Here is an 18,299-nt window from a genome sequence, read left to right on the forward strand (position 1 = left end):
GCCTCTTCCATATTTAATGCACTGATAGTCTGAGTGCTTGCATAACAGTTGAAAATCCTTTGACCTTTTCTGTAAGGACTTAGACACGAGTTATATTCTGATGTTCCCAGGGAAAACCTTGGTTGGGCATGCAAGTTAAAGGAAGTCATTTCTGAGATATCCCTCAGTTGTTCGAGGATTCTCTACCTGCTGTGCTGTAAGGAACATCCTCACATTGGCTCCTTGGACAAGACCCTTAACTACCCTTGCTCTAGTAAATTGACAGTTTGCTATTTAAGCCTTGATTGCAACCTCCTCCCTTCCCTGGGAGGGAGAGCCTCCCTATCATCTTCTCTCTCTGGAGAAAACCTGATGGTCTGATGTTCCCAGATGTTGGTTGGGTGCATAAGTCAGACCTGAGTCATGGCCAGGAGGTAGAACATAATGGCAGCATGGCTTCCCTCTTGGTTTGTTGAAATGTGGTGAGATGTATATTCATAGTTGATCAGATGACCAGATATGGCTGCTTGGCACTGCTCCATGAGATTGTGTATGGAGAGTCATCTCAACGGAGTAGAGATGGTGCTCACTGACACAGAGCTAATGGCTTAGTGATGACTAGAGGACGCTAAAGAAAACATGCCGACTACTATCTGGTTATTGTTAACTGCCTGGGAGAAGTAGAGCTGCCAGCTGCCCAGATGCTACAAGTTAACTGGGCCAACACTCTCTGTGGCTAGGGACAGAGTTCTTGTTTTTTTAAGCATCACAGAATGAAAGTAGAGGGGCAGCTATTATATCTGGTAGGACAGTGATGGACAAGGAAGCAACAGGTCACAAAGGAACTGATAGGCTGCAAGTGGGACATGACCCAGAGGTTTTACTGGCAAGCAATTAATATATGTGCCTAGCGCTGAGCTAAGTGCTTTCTATTTCTCAGTTGATCTTCACAACAAACCCAGGAGGTAGGTACTGGTATTTGTCCTCATTTTGCATAAGAGGAAACTGAGGTAAAAAGAGGTTAAACGACTTGTCTAGGATCATGTAGCTAAGAAATATCTGAAGCTGGATTTGAATTTCAGTCTTCCAGACTGATAGAATCTTGGAACTCTATCAACTGTGCCATCTAGCTATCCTAGATAATATATATGATAGAGAGGAAGTGCAGATGACTGGGGGGGACAAAAGTAGGGGGCTTATCCTATTACTACACATTCTTTTCCCACCTCAGAATGATTTTTGAGAGAGGTCTTCAGCTCCAAGAACTGAGGATGTTGCAATAAGAGCTTGAACAGCAAACTTACTCAATTGCAAAGTAGTTGAGAGTCAGTTGAGAGTGGACCCAATGTGTAGATGCACTGCAGGGAAGGGAGAGGGGATAATTTTCCAAGGCCAGTGAAATCATTTAGAAACTTCAAGCGAAGACTATCTCTTGTCCCTTTTTAGGTATTTAAGATGGAAAGTATGTGGCAAAATTGGGAAATTAATGCATTGCTGGTGGAGTTGTGAATTGATCCAACCATTCTGGAGGGCAATTTGGAACTATGCCCAAAGGTCAATAAAAGACTGTCTGCCCTTTGACCCAGCCATAGCACTGCTTAGTTTATACCCCAAAGAGATAAGGAAAAAGACTTGTACAAGAATATTCATAGCTGTGCTATTTGTGGTGGCAAAAATTGGAAAATGAGGGGATGCCCTTCAATTGGGGAATGGCTGAACAAACTGTGGTATATGTTGGTGATGGAATACTATTGTGCTAAAAGGAATAAACTGAAGGAATTCCATGGGGACTGGAACAACCTCCAGGAATTGATGCAGAGTGAGAGAAGCAGAACCAGGAAAACATTGTACACAGAGACTGATACACTGTGGTACAATCAAATGTAATGGACTTCTCTAATAGCAGCAATGCAATGACCCAGGACAATTCTGAGGGGCTCATGAGAAAGAACACTATTCACATCCAGAGAAAGAACTGTGGGAGCAGAAACTGAAGAAAAACAACTGCTTGATCACATGTGTCATTGGGGATATAATTGGGGTTATAAACCGTAAATGATCACCCTAATGCAAATTCAATAATGTTGAAATAGGTCTTGACTAAAGATACATGTAAAACAGTGGAATTGTGTGTCAGATATGGGAGGGGGTTGGAGAGGAGGGAAAGGACATGATTTTTGTAATCCTGGGAAAATACTCTAATCAATTAAATAAAATTTAAAAAAATCAAAAAAATAAGATGGAACGTAGTGTCTACATGGACCCATGATATGGATTCATGTTGTGACTAGTGACATCTATGAGGGATGGGCTAAAATTCTGAAAGGAAATGGGTCTGAATATATTGGGTCTTTTTGACCCCTTCGTGGCTTATGCCTCTTCTGTCTATTCTTTCTTTAGTTGTGGGTTTCTTCCATCATATAATTTTACAGGCATGGAGATATTGACAGGTAAGATTTGAACTGAGATGGGAAAAGCAAAAGCCAGGCAAATGCAGCTGTCAGTGCAAAAAGGAGCTCTGGGGGTTGCAAGTGGGGAGGCACAGGAGGACGATGACCACTCCTAGAGGGAGCTTAAGTGTAGTGTAGCTTCTGAAACATGAGGTTGATAAAAAAAAAGTAATGTGGAGTCTATGGGCATGTTAAAACTATACCATGAAACCTAGCCTTTAGGGACCTTTCAGTGCCACCCAAATTTAAGGCACCACCAGTAGAGCCCCTGCCCCATCTGGATATAAAATGCTGCTAGACACTGGGCCAATTGGGCATGTCAGTTTCCACGGTGGAATGGGGGCAGTTACACCAAAGGAAGACCTTCCATGAGGGAGTTTGTATCTGTACAAGCACCTTTCAGTAACCTCTATGTGGTCTATTGCAGTTAAGGACAAATAAACTCTTGGAGTTGCCCAATCCATCTCAGGTACTTAATACCAAACAATATTGGGTCCTCCAGAAAGTGAAGGCTATGTCTTCTCTAGTGATCCAGGTGGAGGAGGTTGAGGTACTTCGCTATACCAGTTTTTTTTTTTTACAACAACCCAAGTGGCCTATGAGGAAGGAAGATGGCACCTCAAGGACTACAGGGAGCCAAACAAGATGGCCTGGCCATTGCTGCAGCTGTTTTCTACAGCTGTGATGGATCAGGTAGCCCAGGCCCATGGGGTTATCAATCTTACCAGCACTTTTTTCCTATTCATGAGATTGATGCTAGTCAGAAACAGTTTGCTTTCATTTGGTAAGGAATTCAGTATACCTTCATCATTTTTCTTAAAGAATTTAGTTGTCGAGTCCCTTTTTAGTTATGCCAACCCTGACCTATTTGGGGGTTTTCTTGGCAAAGATACTGATTTACCATTTCCTTTTCCAGCTCACTTTACAGATGAGGAAACAGAGGCAAACAGGATTAAGTGATTTGCTTAAGGTCACACAGCTAGTAAATGTCTGAGGTCAGATTTGAACTCAGGAAGTTGAGTCTTGAATTCAGGCTAGATATTCTTTTCACTATACCATCTAGCTAACTAAACACATACTGACTTATTTTGATAGATCTGTAAGACTGTCTGTCTTTATGGAATTAATACACTACCCTCATGACATGATGGAGAGGAAAAGGATGGGAAATCGTCCTAAGAAAATCCAGGGTCTAGCTGGCTCAGTCAGATTTGGGGGAGTACAGTAGATAATAAATGAGAATTTAGATAACTGAACACAACTCAGAATAAACTATTGATGCTCACTTATTCACAGTCTAAAAAGGAAGGCCAGATGCTTATTGGATTTTTGTGCTCTCAAGAACACACATTCCCTACTTGATGACCCTGATTTAATGAGTCACCCTCAAATCTACCTCTTTTGAATGGAGCCCAGAATAGGCTTAGACCTGGAAGTCTGAAAGTCTTGAAATCTAGCAGTTTCTCCTGGGCACTTTTTTTCCTTTTAAGTTCATGTTTTTGGACCTTAAAGACCTGGATGAGTGAAGCCTTTGGCAGGTACCTAATGGGGGACCTTTTGGAGCTTCACAAGGTATTTATATAGTACCTACTATGTGCCAGGCATTATGTGAAGCACTTTTTACAAATACTATCTCATTTGATTTTTACAACCCTAAGAGGTAGGTGCTCTTATTATTCCCATTTTATAGTGGAGGAAACAGGGAAACAGACTTTCAATGACTTGCTCAAGGTCATACAGCTAATAACTGTCTGAGGTGGGATTTGATAACTCAGGTCTTCTTGATGTCAAATCCAGGACTCTACCACTGCCCCAACCCAAAGCAGTCACTTCTGTGCCACTTTTGAAAAGCAGTTGTTTTGCCTGCTCTTGCCTGTTGTCTTAGTTATTATTAAAGAGATGACACAGGTCATAGAATCACTCTTAATCCAGGGTTTCCTATTATTAGTTGGGTGATGCAAGATGGCTTTTCTAACAAGATGGGTAGGACACCAAAAGAGACTATTGCTAAACGGGAGTGGTGCATTTCAGATCACCCATGTGAGTGCCCTTCACAAACAGGATGTGATTCTGCCAGAGAATGACATTTCCAGTACAAGTCCTTTGCTAGTCCAATGGAAGCCTGCCTATGACATCCTGGCTCCCGAGGAAAGCTGCTGTAATAGGTTTATCACTGTAGCTTCAGTAGCCATCAATCTAGGAACAGGGGAGTTCCCTGGGCTACCCAAGTCCTCCGGGTTAGCTAAGTTGTGGGCGGCATGGCTAGAATGTGAGAAGACCCTGAAAGACAGGCAGATCAGGGAAGATCATTGCCTTCAATGACTCTTGTACTATGGCCATGGGTCTGGCATGAAGGATAAATTGGTCTGGCCAAATGGAATAGGAGCCCTTCAGACTTGGCAGATGCTTCAAGGCTATGCAAATCACCACACACCTTGCTCTGCTGACTGAGCATTTCTTTATGGAGGTGGAGGTGGCTGTTCCCTTACTCTTTCTTTTAAGTAAGCCTCCTTTCATTAACTTAAAAAAAAAAAACACCTTACTTTCTGTCTTAGTAACAACTCTAAGACAGAAAGGCAAGGGCTAGGCAAATGGGGTTAAGTGCCTTGCCCAGGGTTGCATGTAGGCAAAAAGTGTCTCAGGCTAGATTTGAGCTTAGGACCTCCCATCTCCAGGTGCTCTATCCACTGTACTACCTAGCTGCCCCATTATTAACTGCCAAATAACCTATTCATGCCCGATTTCATTCCAGTATCAGACATAATCTCCCAGGGGACTGGGTCTGAGTCAGGACCAGTCAATTATATATCTCCAAGATTAAAGCCTGAGGTGAGCTTCTGGCACATGAGTGAGGTAACATTGATTGATATCTTGTCATTATTGGAAAGCTAGGGTTACTGATTCTAATGAACCATGTAGAAATCAATACTTAGACACTTAGATTTTTCTTGCTTCAATTTTGAGCAAAGTCCCATTATTTAATGTATAGGTATGCTAAAATGGCCTTTCTAATTTCTGTTTTATAACAGGTTTTCTGTAGAACCAAAGCCAAGATGGAAAGAGCCAAAACAGGAAAAAAAGATTCCTTGTCCCAAAGACTCCCTTTTCTTCCAATACGCATTGGAGAAACACAGAAACAGCTCACAGGTTTCAGAAAAACTTACTTCCCATTATGCACTTCTTATTATGGGAAATCCTTTCCCCATTGATTGAGAATTAGATAGGGATTGAGAATTGTTTCTGCTAAATTGCATGTTGTTACTTCATTAATAAAATCCATCACATTGTCCTCAGATTCTGTTCCTTTTCCTTCCCAGGTTATTTTAATTTCTGGGGTTCTCCAATCCCCATTTTCCCTTTCCTCCTAACTTTTATTACAGCTCCTTTGTATGGCCAGCTGAATCCATTTACAGATATGGGAGACTAGGGAAAGTAAAGGATTTTTTGGTGATTGAATTTACCAGTAAAAACTATGGGATGAACAAATATAGGACGTTTCTTATTATGGGACTGGATGGTGATGGGAAAGGAGGTGAGGAGAAAAAGGAGAGGTTCCTTCCTCCACCACCACTCCCCCCCCCCTTTTGGAAGAATTAGTTGGGAGGGAGAAATGCTGCCCCCAGGCAAGTTGTCACCAGCTTTCAAGAATCCTCCCTCTAGATCTTAACGGTCTCCAGATTGCATGAGAAGAGTCAGGTAAGAAGACCAAGAGGTCTCCTTTTCCAATTCATTCCCCCCTCGTTCTTTTTTTCAGTTGCACAAAATAGTGAATCAGGAAAATCCATTAGCACGATAGAGAGCAGCCAGGGATCAGGAAGAAGGCAATCAGCGTCTCCCACATAAAGGCGAAACCTGGTGGAGAGGAGAACTACTCTGCGGCTTTGCTTCCTTTATCAGGAGACCTTGGCTGAGGGGCAAACTGACTTCATGACTCCCAGAAATATTGGCAATGTGCCTCAGCATGACTTGGGAGAGGGAGAGGAGGGAGACGAAGGGGGAAGAGGAGAACACAGGGGAAGTGAAAGGAGAAAGAGAAAAAAGACAAGGGGGAGAAGGAAGAAGAGAGAGGAAGAAATAGAGGTAGGAAATAAAAAGGGGGAGGAAAATGGGTTACCGCAGATGAAAAGGAAGAGGAGAAGGAGGAAGAAGAGGAGGGAAACATCAGCGAGATTTGAAAGTTTCGAGTGAAAATGAAGAGAGCAAGCCCACTCATAGACACCCACTTTTCCTTTAGGAAAATGATTATCACCCCATTTCCTCACGGGGATAAACAGGTTGTCCCTAGGCTGAGTCTTAGAAGCCAAAGTTGCTGGCATCCTCCCTCAATCCAGTTCCTCCAGACTCCCAGCTACCGCTTCTTGCCCCCTTTCAGTACTTTTTCCAGCCCCCAGGGCACCTACCAAGAAAGGGGCAGGACCGGAGCCCGGGGGAGGGGGGTTTCCTCCTTAGGGCGGGGTTGCGCTTTTCGAGTCTTCTCCAATCTGTAGAGGGACTCGCCGTATTTGCTTAGATTATGCTAATCTACAGACCGCCCTCTTTCCATCCCCCAGCTCTCGGGAGGTCTCTTGGGCTGGGGGGTGGGGGGGAAGAGGGGCGGGTGCACCAGGCAAAGGTGAATAAATTATGCTAATGAGAGGAGGTCCGCTGCAGTGGGTGGGAGTTAGCAGTCGCTGCTGGGGTACAGTACAGAGAGAGAGCTGTTAGTGAAGGGGGGGGGGGGGGGAAGAGTTCTGTGGTTCCAGCGCGCGCGCACACGAGCGCGCGCGCGCACTCACACACACACACACACACACACACATACATACATACACACTCTGAAGGATATTTAAGGCTCACCCGGGGAACTGCAGATACATTTGGGTAGCAGCTCCTTCAGTCTCACGCCCGGTGTTCGTTTTTTTGGGGGGGGAGCTATTTACCTTCTTGTCTCCCCCATCCTCCTCTCCTTTTGGCTACCCTGGTTTTATTTGACTTTTTGCATTTTGCAATTTTCTTTTCTTTCTTTTTTTTCCTCCCCTCTTCCACTTTAACCCCCCCCCCCCCTTTTTTTTTGCCTTGAGCTGAATCAGCGCAGGGAAATACACCGACAACAACAACAGCCAGTAATAATAAAAGATTGAGGAAAAGCCTCGCAACAGGTCGGGCTGGTCAATATCGGATGCGAGCTAGCTCTGGGCTCTTCCGCGCCCTCCTCCCTAGCTCCCGGGGCTCCCGGACTTCGGCCGTCCCTGGTGGCCACTCTCGGGACCCGGTGACCAAGGGGACCTTGCTTCGAGTGAACCCAGGAGGTCTGGTGCGCTTGGCCTCCTTGAGAATTTTTCCTTCTGCCGGAGCTGAGGGTGCTTTTGGCTCACTGTTGGGTGGAGTAAGCTTGGAGGAGGATGCCTTCTCTGCCTTCCGAGATGATCTGAGCTCAGGACCATTTAGTATCTTCTTGCCTCGGTGGTTCAGCTAACTAGCGCTGCAAACTCGAGCTGAACTTTGGCGGAAGCCACCCTCTCTCTTTTTATTTGATTTGATCCCCCCCCCCCCCTTCTCTTAAATTTAAATTACTCATAGAGGTCTGAGGGCTGGAGTGAAAAACCAGACGGACAAAACACCCAAATCTAACCCAAACCCCACAGTCATGTTGGGGCAGAACCAGATATCGAAGGGAGAACGTGATGAGGCGGAAAAGCCCAGCTCCCCTGCGGGACAGCGCTGCTTCAGGACTTTGGCCCCTTGCGCCCTCCTGCCGGCTTTGCTGGCCATGCTGTCCGTGATGGCCTGCCTTTACCTGGGGGTGAAAACCAACGATCTGCAGGCGAGGATCTCAGCCATCGAGGCTGCCAAAGGGGAGCTGCCCTATCAGTTCCTGCCGGCGTCCCTAGATCATCTGGAAGCGATGATGCAAGAAAAAATGGAACGACTTCTGGCTCAGGTGTGGTGGTGCAGGGGTGGAAGGACCATCTTAGAGTGGGTGCGCCTCGCCCCAACTAGCATGTAGTATGGGTGGCCGTTTGTTTAGGCAGGACCTTATCTCGAAATCTTAGTGTGTAACGTTCTGCCAGTAAGTGTTTGAGGTTCATTCAGTCACCGGAGCTAATGTATGCATGGGTAAGCATGGGAGGGAAGTCTGAAAGTGCCCACGGTTGGCTCTTGCCTTTCGAGTTTGTCATTCAGAGGAAATCGCGTTTCTCTTTCCCCCAAATCCATGGGAACAATTCCGTTCAGACGTGATATTCCAATGATGATTCAGGCCAGGAGAGGTTAAGGTGTTAACATGCTAATATTTCCTTTAACAAGGGAAATTGCCTCATGAGTAAATTATAAAATATGCCAAATGTAAAATTGTCTTATGCTGAATGCTCTTAAACAAAAAATTTAGAAAGAGGGAGAGAAAGGGAGAGAGAGGGAGGAGAGAAGGGGGGGGGGAAGAGGAGAAACAGAGAGAGAGAGAGAGAGAGAGACAGAGACAGAGACAGAGACAGAGACAGACAGACAGAGAGAGAGAGACAGACAGACAGACAGAGACAGAGAGAGATTTCTGACTGCAGAAAACTTTGAGTATATGTTTATATTTTGGGGAAAAAAATCACAGCTTATGGCTACCATAGCTGAGGCTGGTTTCAGAACATTGTTGGGAAGTTTTCTGAGTCTTGAACTTGTTCTCTGCAAAAAAAGAGTCTCAGTCGTCAGCACTCTGCTGCTAAACACCTCAAAGTAGTTGACCTTTAGATAGAAAATATTGTCTGTTTCTTCCTCATGTGTATTTTACAGAAAACTCCAACATCTTGGTGCCAGGTTCTTTAGACTGCACATGTTTGAGGTGGGGGAAGGGGATAGGGCCGATGTTATACAAGTCCAACAGCCTTGATAACATTTCAATTGTCATTTTCTTTTTTTAGGGCTGGGTTACTGTTACCTCTTGACTGAAGTCCAAGTACAGAAGTTAACTGTTAGTTATGCAGGCTATCAAATAGTGACAAATCCCCCTTAAGCCCAAAGGACTGCCAAATAACTCTATTTCTTTATAAAAGGACTGTTAAGCTATTGTTAATACCTCTTCTTTCCCCAACAGAAATCCTATGAGCATTTGGCTAAAGTAAGAATCGCCAGAGAATCACCTCTAGAGTGTAACTGTCCAGCAGGTAAAAAACCAAAACTAAACTAAAAACTAAAAAAAAAAACAAACAAAAAACTATTTAACCATCTTTTCTTTGTAATGGAAGATAAAAAACTCATGTCTATATGCTATAACTATAATGCTAATAACGATCAAGAATTCATAGCCAATAGTTTAATGAAATGAACATGCCTTAGTTGAGAGAATCAAAGTCCCAGGTATATTGTGTGGTATGTGTATGTTCACTGTGAGAAAGCAGAGGAGGTAAAAATAATCTTCAAAGTAAATGCAGGCAAGATGATGCACAAATAGAAATTTCGCTGATATGAAGGACAAAAAATATTCTTCAAATATATTAATTAGTTTTGTTGGGTAGAGAATTTTTTACAGATTTCTTATTTAACAACAGCTAAAGAAGAATCAACATAAGAGGTTGACATTCTCCTTCTGATTTTCTGTTTCTTTAATTTTTCTATTCCTTACAGTTCTTTGAGGAAAGGTTTTAGGTTCATCACAGTAGAAAGGTAGGGGGAATAGTGAAGCAAAGTGAAGTAACAATACAGTGTTTATTTGCAATAGACTTTCTAGCCTGTGGAGATATTTTTGGCCCTTTTAATGATATCATACACATGAATGTGGCCCTTGGGGAAAATCCTAGTGGAGACCTACTGATATAAACCATTTGTGAGTCCCAGGGGACTTGTTCTTTCACTATTAAAAAGGCCATGCTAATGCACTCATTCATAAGCATTTCATTCTTCATCAGTCATGCAAAATTCAATCTTTCACACTTTCTAGAGTCTCCAGGACCTTTGAGACTAATCACTTGTAGATAGAGAAAAATTATTTCTTGAATTTTTCCATATTCGGAGTTGCCCTCTTTTTAATGACTACTTATTTTGACTTATAAGTATAAAAACTATTGCTTTGATACAACATGCCTTTGCAAATTGGCTCCTTGCTATGATGGATTGAATTCCATCATATTCTGAGGAATCAACATTTAAGACACAGACTTTAGGACTGAAGAAGACCATAGGGAGTTGATTCTAATCTTATTTTACAAATGAGGGAACTGAGGGTGAAGGAAATTGAATGACTTGCCAAAGGGCACCCCAGATTGTAAGGAGAAGATGTGGAATCAAAACCATGAGTCTAAATGTAGTGGAATTTCCTATAAACTATAATGACGTTTTAGGGATCTATCTGTCCTTAAAAATGAAGGCTTTCATTTGGAGAAAAGATAGATACTCTATGAAACAAAGTTAAGATTAGACTTTTTTAGCCAAACTTAGTTATTTTATGTTGGGATAGACTTCAGAAGTCAGATATTCAAGGAAGGTACTTTCTTACTGCAGGGATTAATTCACAACAAACTCATCAGCCTAGAGGGATTACTGAAATTCCCAGTGACAGTTGGTATAGGACTTTACTGATCATACTACTTACAATTCAGCTCTTTCTGTGTTTGGGAACCCTAGGAGGAATGGGAAAAGTGAAGAGCACTTCTGTAATAATAAATCATTTTATTAATTAAATTCTTTATGCACCATGGTACCACTTAAAAATCGAGGACATGGCAATGCCATTCACATCTTGGATTTCTCCAAAACTATCAATGTCTCATGGCTTAATGTTGATTGGATATTGAAGTGGAGAATATAATTCTAAAGACAGAAATCCACAAGGAAGGATATTCAGTTTTGGGTTTATATTATGTCATCCTGGGACAGCAAAGTGAACAACGTTCTGCCTTAATATTTATTAACTGAATAAATGGACTGCCCTAGTATTTTGGATAAATGGTAATTCATTTTCCAAGAACAAGGACCTCTGCTTGCCTTTCATTGCCTTTTTTTTTGCCATGCTTTGCTGCTTTGTTACCACTAGAGTTCCACATGACATCAGTTTTTACCTGAACATACTTGTGAGGCAAACATCTGGAGCTATACATTCCAATAGACTGCATGCATCGAACAGACAAACTGTAAAATTAAAATGGGCCATTCTCTACCAAGTTAAAAATAAAACACAGTCAGGCTTGGAAAGAAAGCTGAGACAGACAATGTGCATTTCCCCCTATTAGTATAATCAACATAAGCAATCAATTATAATTGTTTGTAACCAGTAAATGGTATTTTAGCTTTGCTTAGATTTCTATGCTCTTTTTCTGCTCCCCTCACTCCCTATTTGGGTGAAAATACAGGCATCATCAACATAAAGACATTATGGTGAGCTGTCACCCAGGAAAACTGGTTAATATTAATTATCATTAATGAGTAAGCAGAACAAGAGAATTAAAGAAGGGAGACGGGGACATCTAGGTGGCTCAGTGGATAGAGAACCAGACTTGGAGATGGGAGGGAGGTTCTATGTTCAAATGTGACCTCAGACACTTTCTAGCTGTGTGACCCTGGGCAAGTCACTTAAACTAGCCCTTACTGTTCTTCTGCCTTAGAACCAATGCATATTATTGATTCTAAGATGGAAGGCAAGGGTTTAAAAAAAAAAGAAAGGGGATACAATGTTTCTCAGCTTGTTTGGACCTAACTTTGGTTGCCCATTGACTGGGTTATTATTCCCTAATGTCTACTGGGTAGTATGATAAGAATTCCTGACCTTCACCCAATAGCCAAAAAGTCGAAAGAGCCATGGTCTGACAGAGAAAGTGGCATTTTGCTTGTGTTTACTGGAGTTGCTTCTGAAAGCATTCAAGCCCAGCAGAGTTTGTAGGAGAGGGGCCAGATAAAGCTGAGAGTTTTGCCTCGCTTAATTTGCAAACAAAGCCTAGCGGAACAGCAAACATTTATAGAGCTTTCCCTGACTGAGGGTTTCACCAATTGGAATTTCCTTTGGAATAAATATATAGATGAAGGCTAGCTAGTTCCTTGTGGACAGCAAAATTGATCTCCTAAAGGAATTTTGCCTAATTGACAGCTAACCACCTTTGGCCTTTTTGGGTCAAGAATGAGGCAGCCTAGCTGGTTAGGCACATTTGGGGGTTGGTCACGAAACAACAGTGGTGCCTCAGAACTTTATAGTTGAGAGGTGTAAAGCTGCCCCTCTTTCCAGACCCCAAATATGATTTATTAAAAGGAGTAGCTTAACCATCTGACTTATTTTCTCGTTGACTTTCTGGAGCTCAGGAAAAACTCCCCGTCCCCCGCCCCAAATGCTCGCTTTAAAAAAACAAAACCCATACAAATTGAAGCTCTGTTCAGCAGAATGTTTGATTTAGCAGGAGCTGAGCCATGGAAAGTCAGTCGGCTTCTGCGGCTTGGCATCTGCAAAGCTTAACCCTCCTAGAAGAGTGCAAATTGGCTCCTTGCTACAGCTGCAAGAATTCCTCTTCTGGACTTTTGCTCAGCATTCTCCAATGTCCTGCATGAGATATGCATTCACCAGGTGCACTGCCAGGAAGGCATTGCTGTGCCAGCTGATAAGGACCTCTGGCATCAGCAGGCTGGGAGCTAGCCAGCTGCCCAACAGACATTTGGAGCACAAGCCTTCTATGCCTTCCCTGGAAATAGCTCCATCAGGGGTGCTTTTGCTTGGACAGTCAGGCAGGAGGGGCAGTGTGGTGTATGGAGTGGGGTGTTTGGAAACCTGGGCTCTAGTCTTCATTCTACCAAGAATTATAATTATATAGATATATATAACTCTAATATAGTTATAGTAATTTACTGTCACAATTAGTGACAACGTGACAAGTCATGACAATTCTCTGAATCTCAGTTTCCTCATTTGTAAAATGAAAGAACTGGGCTTGAAGATGTTTGTTTGTTTGTTTTATCCTTTCCATTGCAGTGAGTCCTTAAGAGAGTGTTGATATTTCTTTGTTTAAAAAAAAAACAATTCATGTAGTTAACAGAGAAAACTTAGTTTGAGCTGAAGGGGATCTTGTTTTCTTATTTGAAATGAATAATATAGCTATGGCTGAATTACTTTACCTTAGTTGTCTACCCTACTTTTTTTTTAGTAGGCAATGGGCAGCATGGGTTTGTGAATTCGTTGGTATAAGCAACATTTGCTTTCTTTTGCCTTATTAAATTCCTCTCCAAGGGAGTTGGGCAATTCTTATGCAATTTATAAGCCTTGGCATTACCAGTGGCATAGAAAAGTCAAATGACTCTGATAGGGTCACACAGTCAACATGGGTCACTGGCTAGACTTGAACTCAAGTTTTATAGACTTTTGGAGGCTAGCTCTCTAACCACTAGAACTCTCAGTTCCTTAATAATAAGTGAGATGGATAGTTTTGGATTTTCTGTTTTATATGGAAGTAGAAATATCTTATTCCAATACTTTCCTCCTATCTCCCTTGATCAAAGTTTAGAAACTTGTTTAAATTTAACAAATATAAGCACCTACTATATATAAAGCACTCTCCTTGGGGCCTGATGATATGACCATACAAATGATTGTATCTGCCTTGAGAGAATTTATATTCTTTAGGCTCTGTGAAATCCATCCATCCATCTATCCTTCCTCCCATTCCCCTCTTTCTCTTCTTCCCTTTTTTTCCTTCTCTCCTTTCTCTCCCCTTCCTTCTCCCTTGCTATCATCCTCTCTTTCCCTCCCTCCTTCCCTGCCTTCCTTCCTCCTCTGCCTTTTCTACCTATTGTGCCAAACAACCACAGGAGTTGAGATTTTTGGCTTAGAAGGGTTTTAGTTTTGCGAAAGATTAGCCGGGATAATCTAGTGATGGTTTTAACTACATAAAGATAGACATACATATTCTGTTGAAGATGATTAACAGAATAGTGGATTTCAATCAGGAAGGACCCCCAGAAGGCAACTAGTCCAATCCCTTATTTCTCAGGTGAGGATACTGAAGTCAGGGATGTGAGGCATCCTGCTCTAGATCACATAATCAAGTAAGGAGCATTTATTAAAGATCTATTTTCATTTATTTGATAAATCTTTAGCACATACCACGTGTCAGACACTTTACTAAGCCTGGGGAGAGACAAAACCCCCAAAACTATTTCCTACCCTCAGGGAGCCTTCAGTGGGGAGACAACATGCAAACAACTAGATCCAAGCAAGATAGACTCCATAGTCCCTTTTCTTTCTCTGTAGCCGTTCACATCTCCACTGCAGGGAGTGAGTGAGTGGTATTTGCATTAGTTATGAGGAAGAACTTTCTCTCAGGGACTTGTAGAAGCTTGTTCTCTTGTTTTTTAAAAGTGGTAATGTAGATAACCATATGCTTGGAAGGGGTCATGGAAAGTTTGGCCAAAGGCAAGAGGATATACCAGATCACTTTCAAGGAACTTCTGATTCTAGGAAAACTGCTCAGTGTAAAGTTAAAATAATTTTCTTTAATTGAGGGAGCACTTTTAAGTGTAGAGAATCTAAGGGCTTTAGTCCCTTGTGACTAATGCTCTCTAGTCCTTATTTCAGGGTTGAAAGAAACTTAATTTTTAATGTTAAGGTTGGACATTCTCTCCATCATATGTGAAGGATCTTTAATTATCTAGTTAGTATTAAGTCTATTTTACTTTATCTTATAAAACTTGAGCTTCCCAGGAATATGGTTTTCTACTTATGCTATACAATTTTTTTTTCTTAACTAGCCACCCAATGAATGGAAAGATTGTGTCAAGTAAAGGGGGTATTAATGTTTAGATGCTCAATTGTGTAATGCCAATGAACAGCCAGAAACAGTTTGTTGAAAGAAAGCAAGTTAAAAATTGGGTAAATATTATTTAAATGACAATAGCAGGCATTCTTTTCCTCTTGAAATCGGAATGCCCTATAACATTCCTGCTAAATTGCTTCGAACCTAACGAGCGTACCAGTTTTGGCATAACATTTTCAGCCAGTCCAGCAGTGACAGCTGGCAAAATGCCCTGTCACCCAGGGGAACTGGGACAAATTGCTTTTGAGCAGTCTTTATTTTTCTTAGCTTCCTTTTCCTCTTTTCGGCTTCTTGTTAGAAGGCTACTTCTTCGAACCCTCCTTGTTATCTTTGTGATTTTATTATTCCATTAGGTGGGTCTTATTTAAGAGGGGGAAAAACCTGCTTTCGTTTGTTGTTCTTTCTAGCTCATTTATAGAGTCCATAGATGTAAAGGGGCTGTCTAGTCATTTGTTTTGTGACTGAAATCCAACTGCACTGACATACCATGTTAACGGCACTCGGTTGCTAGATTTTCCCATTAATTTTGGGATGAAGGGAGGGTGTCCTCATCTCCTGTAGGATCTGGAAAAAGAATAACCAACTCTGTAGGGGGGACTAGTGAGGAAAATCACCTAGAAACAGTTATGTTTGGCCATCCAGAAGGGTGCTTACCTCCAAAGCCCTACTGGATGAATAGCAAGATAATATCAGAGCATGTTTTCTTTAGTGGAAAACATCCAAAAACAGATTCCAAAAAAGTGTTTTTATCTTAACCTACCACTTAATAGACATTACTTCTGGAAGCTTGGATGATGGGGAGAATGGGAAAACCATGGATGACTCACTCTTAGCTGTGTAAGGGAGCCCAGCAGGTGACCACCGAACAGAGGAACATAAAGGGACATTTTTGGGTGACAAAATGAGTTGATTTCCACATAGTTTTTTTTTTTTCAGTTGCTTCAGAGTATCCATAACTCCATTTTGGGTTTTCTTGGCAGAGTTATTAGAGCAGTTTACCATTTCCTTCTCTGGTTCATTTTATAGATAGGAAAACTGAGACAAACATGGTTAAAGGACTTGTCCGGGGTCACATAGCTAGTACCTATCTGAAGTTAGATTTGAACTCAGGAAGAAGGCTCTTTACTCTATCCATGTACCACTTAGTTGCTCACATGGTAGTTTACTGTTCCTTAAGATGCAACCTTTTTATTTTCTTTCTTTATTTTTCTTCTTTATTTTTATTTTCTCAATTACATGTAATAGCAATTTTTCAATATACATTTTCTGAAATTCTGAGATTCAAATTCTTTCCCTCCCTCCCTCCTCTCCTTGCTCCCTGAGATGGAAAGATGGATCTGGGTTATATCCATGTGATCATGGAAAACATGTTTCCATATTGGTCATGATTGTGAGAAAATGCTCATATAAAACCAAAATTCTACAATAGAAACACAAATAAAGTCAAGTGAAAATAGGATGCAATGATCTGCATTCAGACTCCTACAATTTTTTCTCTGGAGCTCCTTTTTGAGTTTTTAAAAAGATTATGGCACAGCAGATTCTTATGTAATGATAGTTACTTAATAATTTATTTTAAAAAATCCTTACCTTCTAAGACAAAAGAGTGATAAGGGCTAGGTTAAGTGACTTGTCCAGGGTTACATCACTAGGAAATGTCTGAGGCCAGATTTGAAACCAGGTCCTCATAACTCCAGGCCTGATGCTCTATTTGCTCAGCCACCTAGCTGCCCTTGATGAATATAGTTTTTATTTTGACTAGGATTGGTTCAGAAACACAAGATTTTCTTTCACTGACTTTTGATTACCAAGACTGAACAGGATACATAGAGAAATGGAAATCCCTGAAGAATTAAAATACAATGTTTTGAAATGGCCTCCAAATATATGCTTGGTCTATGAATATATATTAAGATATATATTCATAGACCAAGCATATATATAACATATATATGATATATATGTAAGAGTATACATGAAACGTATGTATGTTTAAAACACACATATAAATACACATATATGTATATGTGTATATATAAAATAAATAAATATATATATAAAATCTGTCTTGTATGTTAGACATATGTCTCCATATACATATACACTTGAAAGTCATTCAGAGGGCAAGGTTGGTTGAGTGACTGCCACCAGGTGGCAGACACCTTCCTTTTCACCAGCTTCCAGATTTGGTCTTTCAACTGAGATCATAAGACAGAACACTTTGCTTCTTTTAGAAAAGCACAACTCTTTGTTGTTGTTGTTGTTGTTGTCTCCTTATTTAATAAACTTCACTGGCTTCCTAACCTTTAGGATCAAATATAAAATACTCTGGCCTTTTTTAATGAAAAAAAATTTTTTTTTCATTCTTAAGAGAAATTGTTGAGTTCCAAATTCTCTCCATCCCTTCAGCTCCTCCTCCATCCATTAATAAAGTGAGCAATGTGAAATCAATTATATATGTGAAATTATGTAAAACATATTTCTCTATTAGCTGTCACAAAAAACCTTAAGAAGAAAAAAGAAAGTGGAAAAAAATTATACTTCAATTTGCATTCAGAGTTCATCAGTTCTCTGTCAGGATGTGGATAACATTTTTCATCATGGGTCCTTTGGCATTGTCTTGGCTAATTGATCAGAGCAGCTCAGTGTTTCACAGCTGATCACTGTTACAATATTGCTATTACTGTGTGTAATGATCTCCTGGTCATGCTCACTGTCCTCTACATCAGTTCATATAAATCTTCTCAGGTTTCTCTGAAGCTATCCCCTTCATCATTTCTTATAGCACAATACTATTTGATTACAGCCATGTACCACAACTTGTTCATCCATTCTCCAATTGCTGATATGCTCTCAATTTCCAATCCTTTACCACCACAAAAAAGAGCTGCTATAAATATTTTTGTACATATGGGTCCCTTTCCTTTTTTCTTTGATCTCTTTGGGGATTGGACCTTGTTGTGATACTGCTGGGTCAAAGAGTATGCTTAGTTTTATAGTCCTTTAATGTTTCAAATTTCTCCAGAAAGGTTGGATCAGTTCATAATTCCACCAACAGTGTATAAGTGTTCCCATTTTCCACCCTTCATCCAGCATTTGCTGTTTTCTTTTCATATCATAT

The 18,299-nt window shown here is 41.1% G+C and overlaps 1 protein-coding gene across 1 annotated transcript in view; it reads left to right on the plus strand.

The window, feature by feature from the left end:
- The first annotated feature begins 7,171 nt into the window (after positions 1-7,171).
- COL25A1 (collagen type XXV alpha 1 chain) overlaps positions 7,172-18,299 on the plus strand; it is a 592,248-nt gene continuing 581,120 nt past the window's right edge. The window contains exons 1-2 of the mRNA XM_056803096.1: positions 7,172-8,349; positions 9,490-9,559. Of these exons, the coding sequence (XP_056659074.1) occupies positions 8,056-8,349; positions 9,490-9,559 (364 nt within the window). The 5' untranslated portion in view covers positions 7,172-8,055. The remainder of the gene's footprint in view (positions 8,350-9,489; positions 9,560-18,299) is intronic.

Source organism: Monodelphis domestica, chromosome 6 (genome assembly GCF_027887165.1).
Source record: "Monodelphis domestica isolate mMonDom1 chromosome 6, mMonDom1.pri, whole genome shotgun sequence".
In the NCBI taxonomy this organism is placed as follows: Eukaryota; Metazoa; Chordata; class Mammalia; order Didelphimorphia; family Didelphidae; genus Monodelphis; species Monodelphis domestica.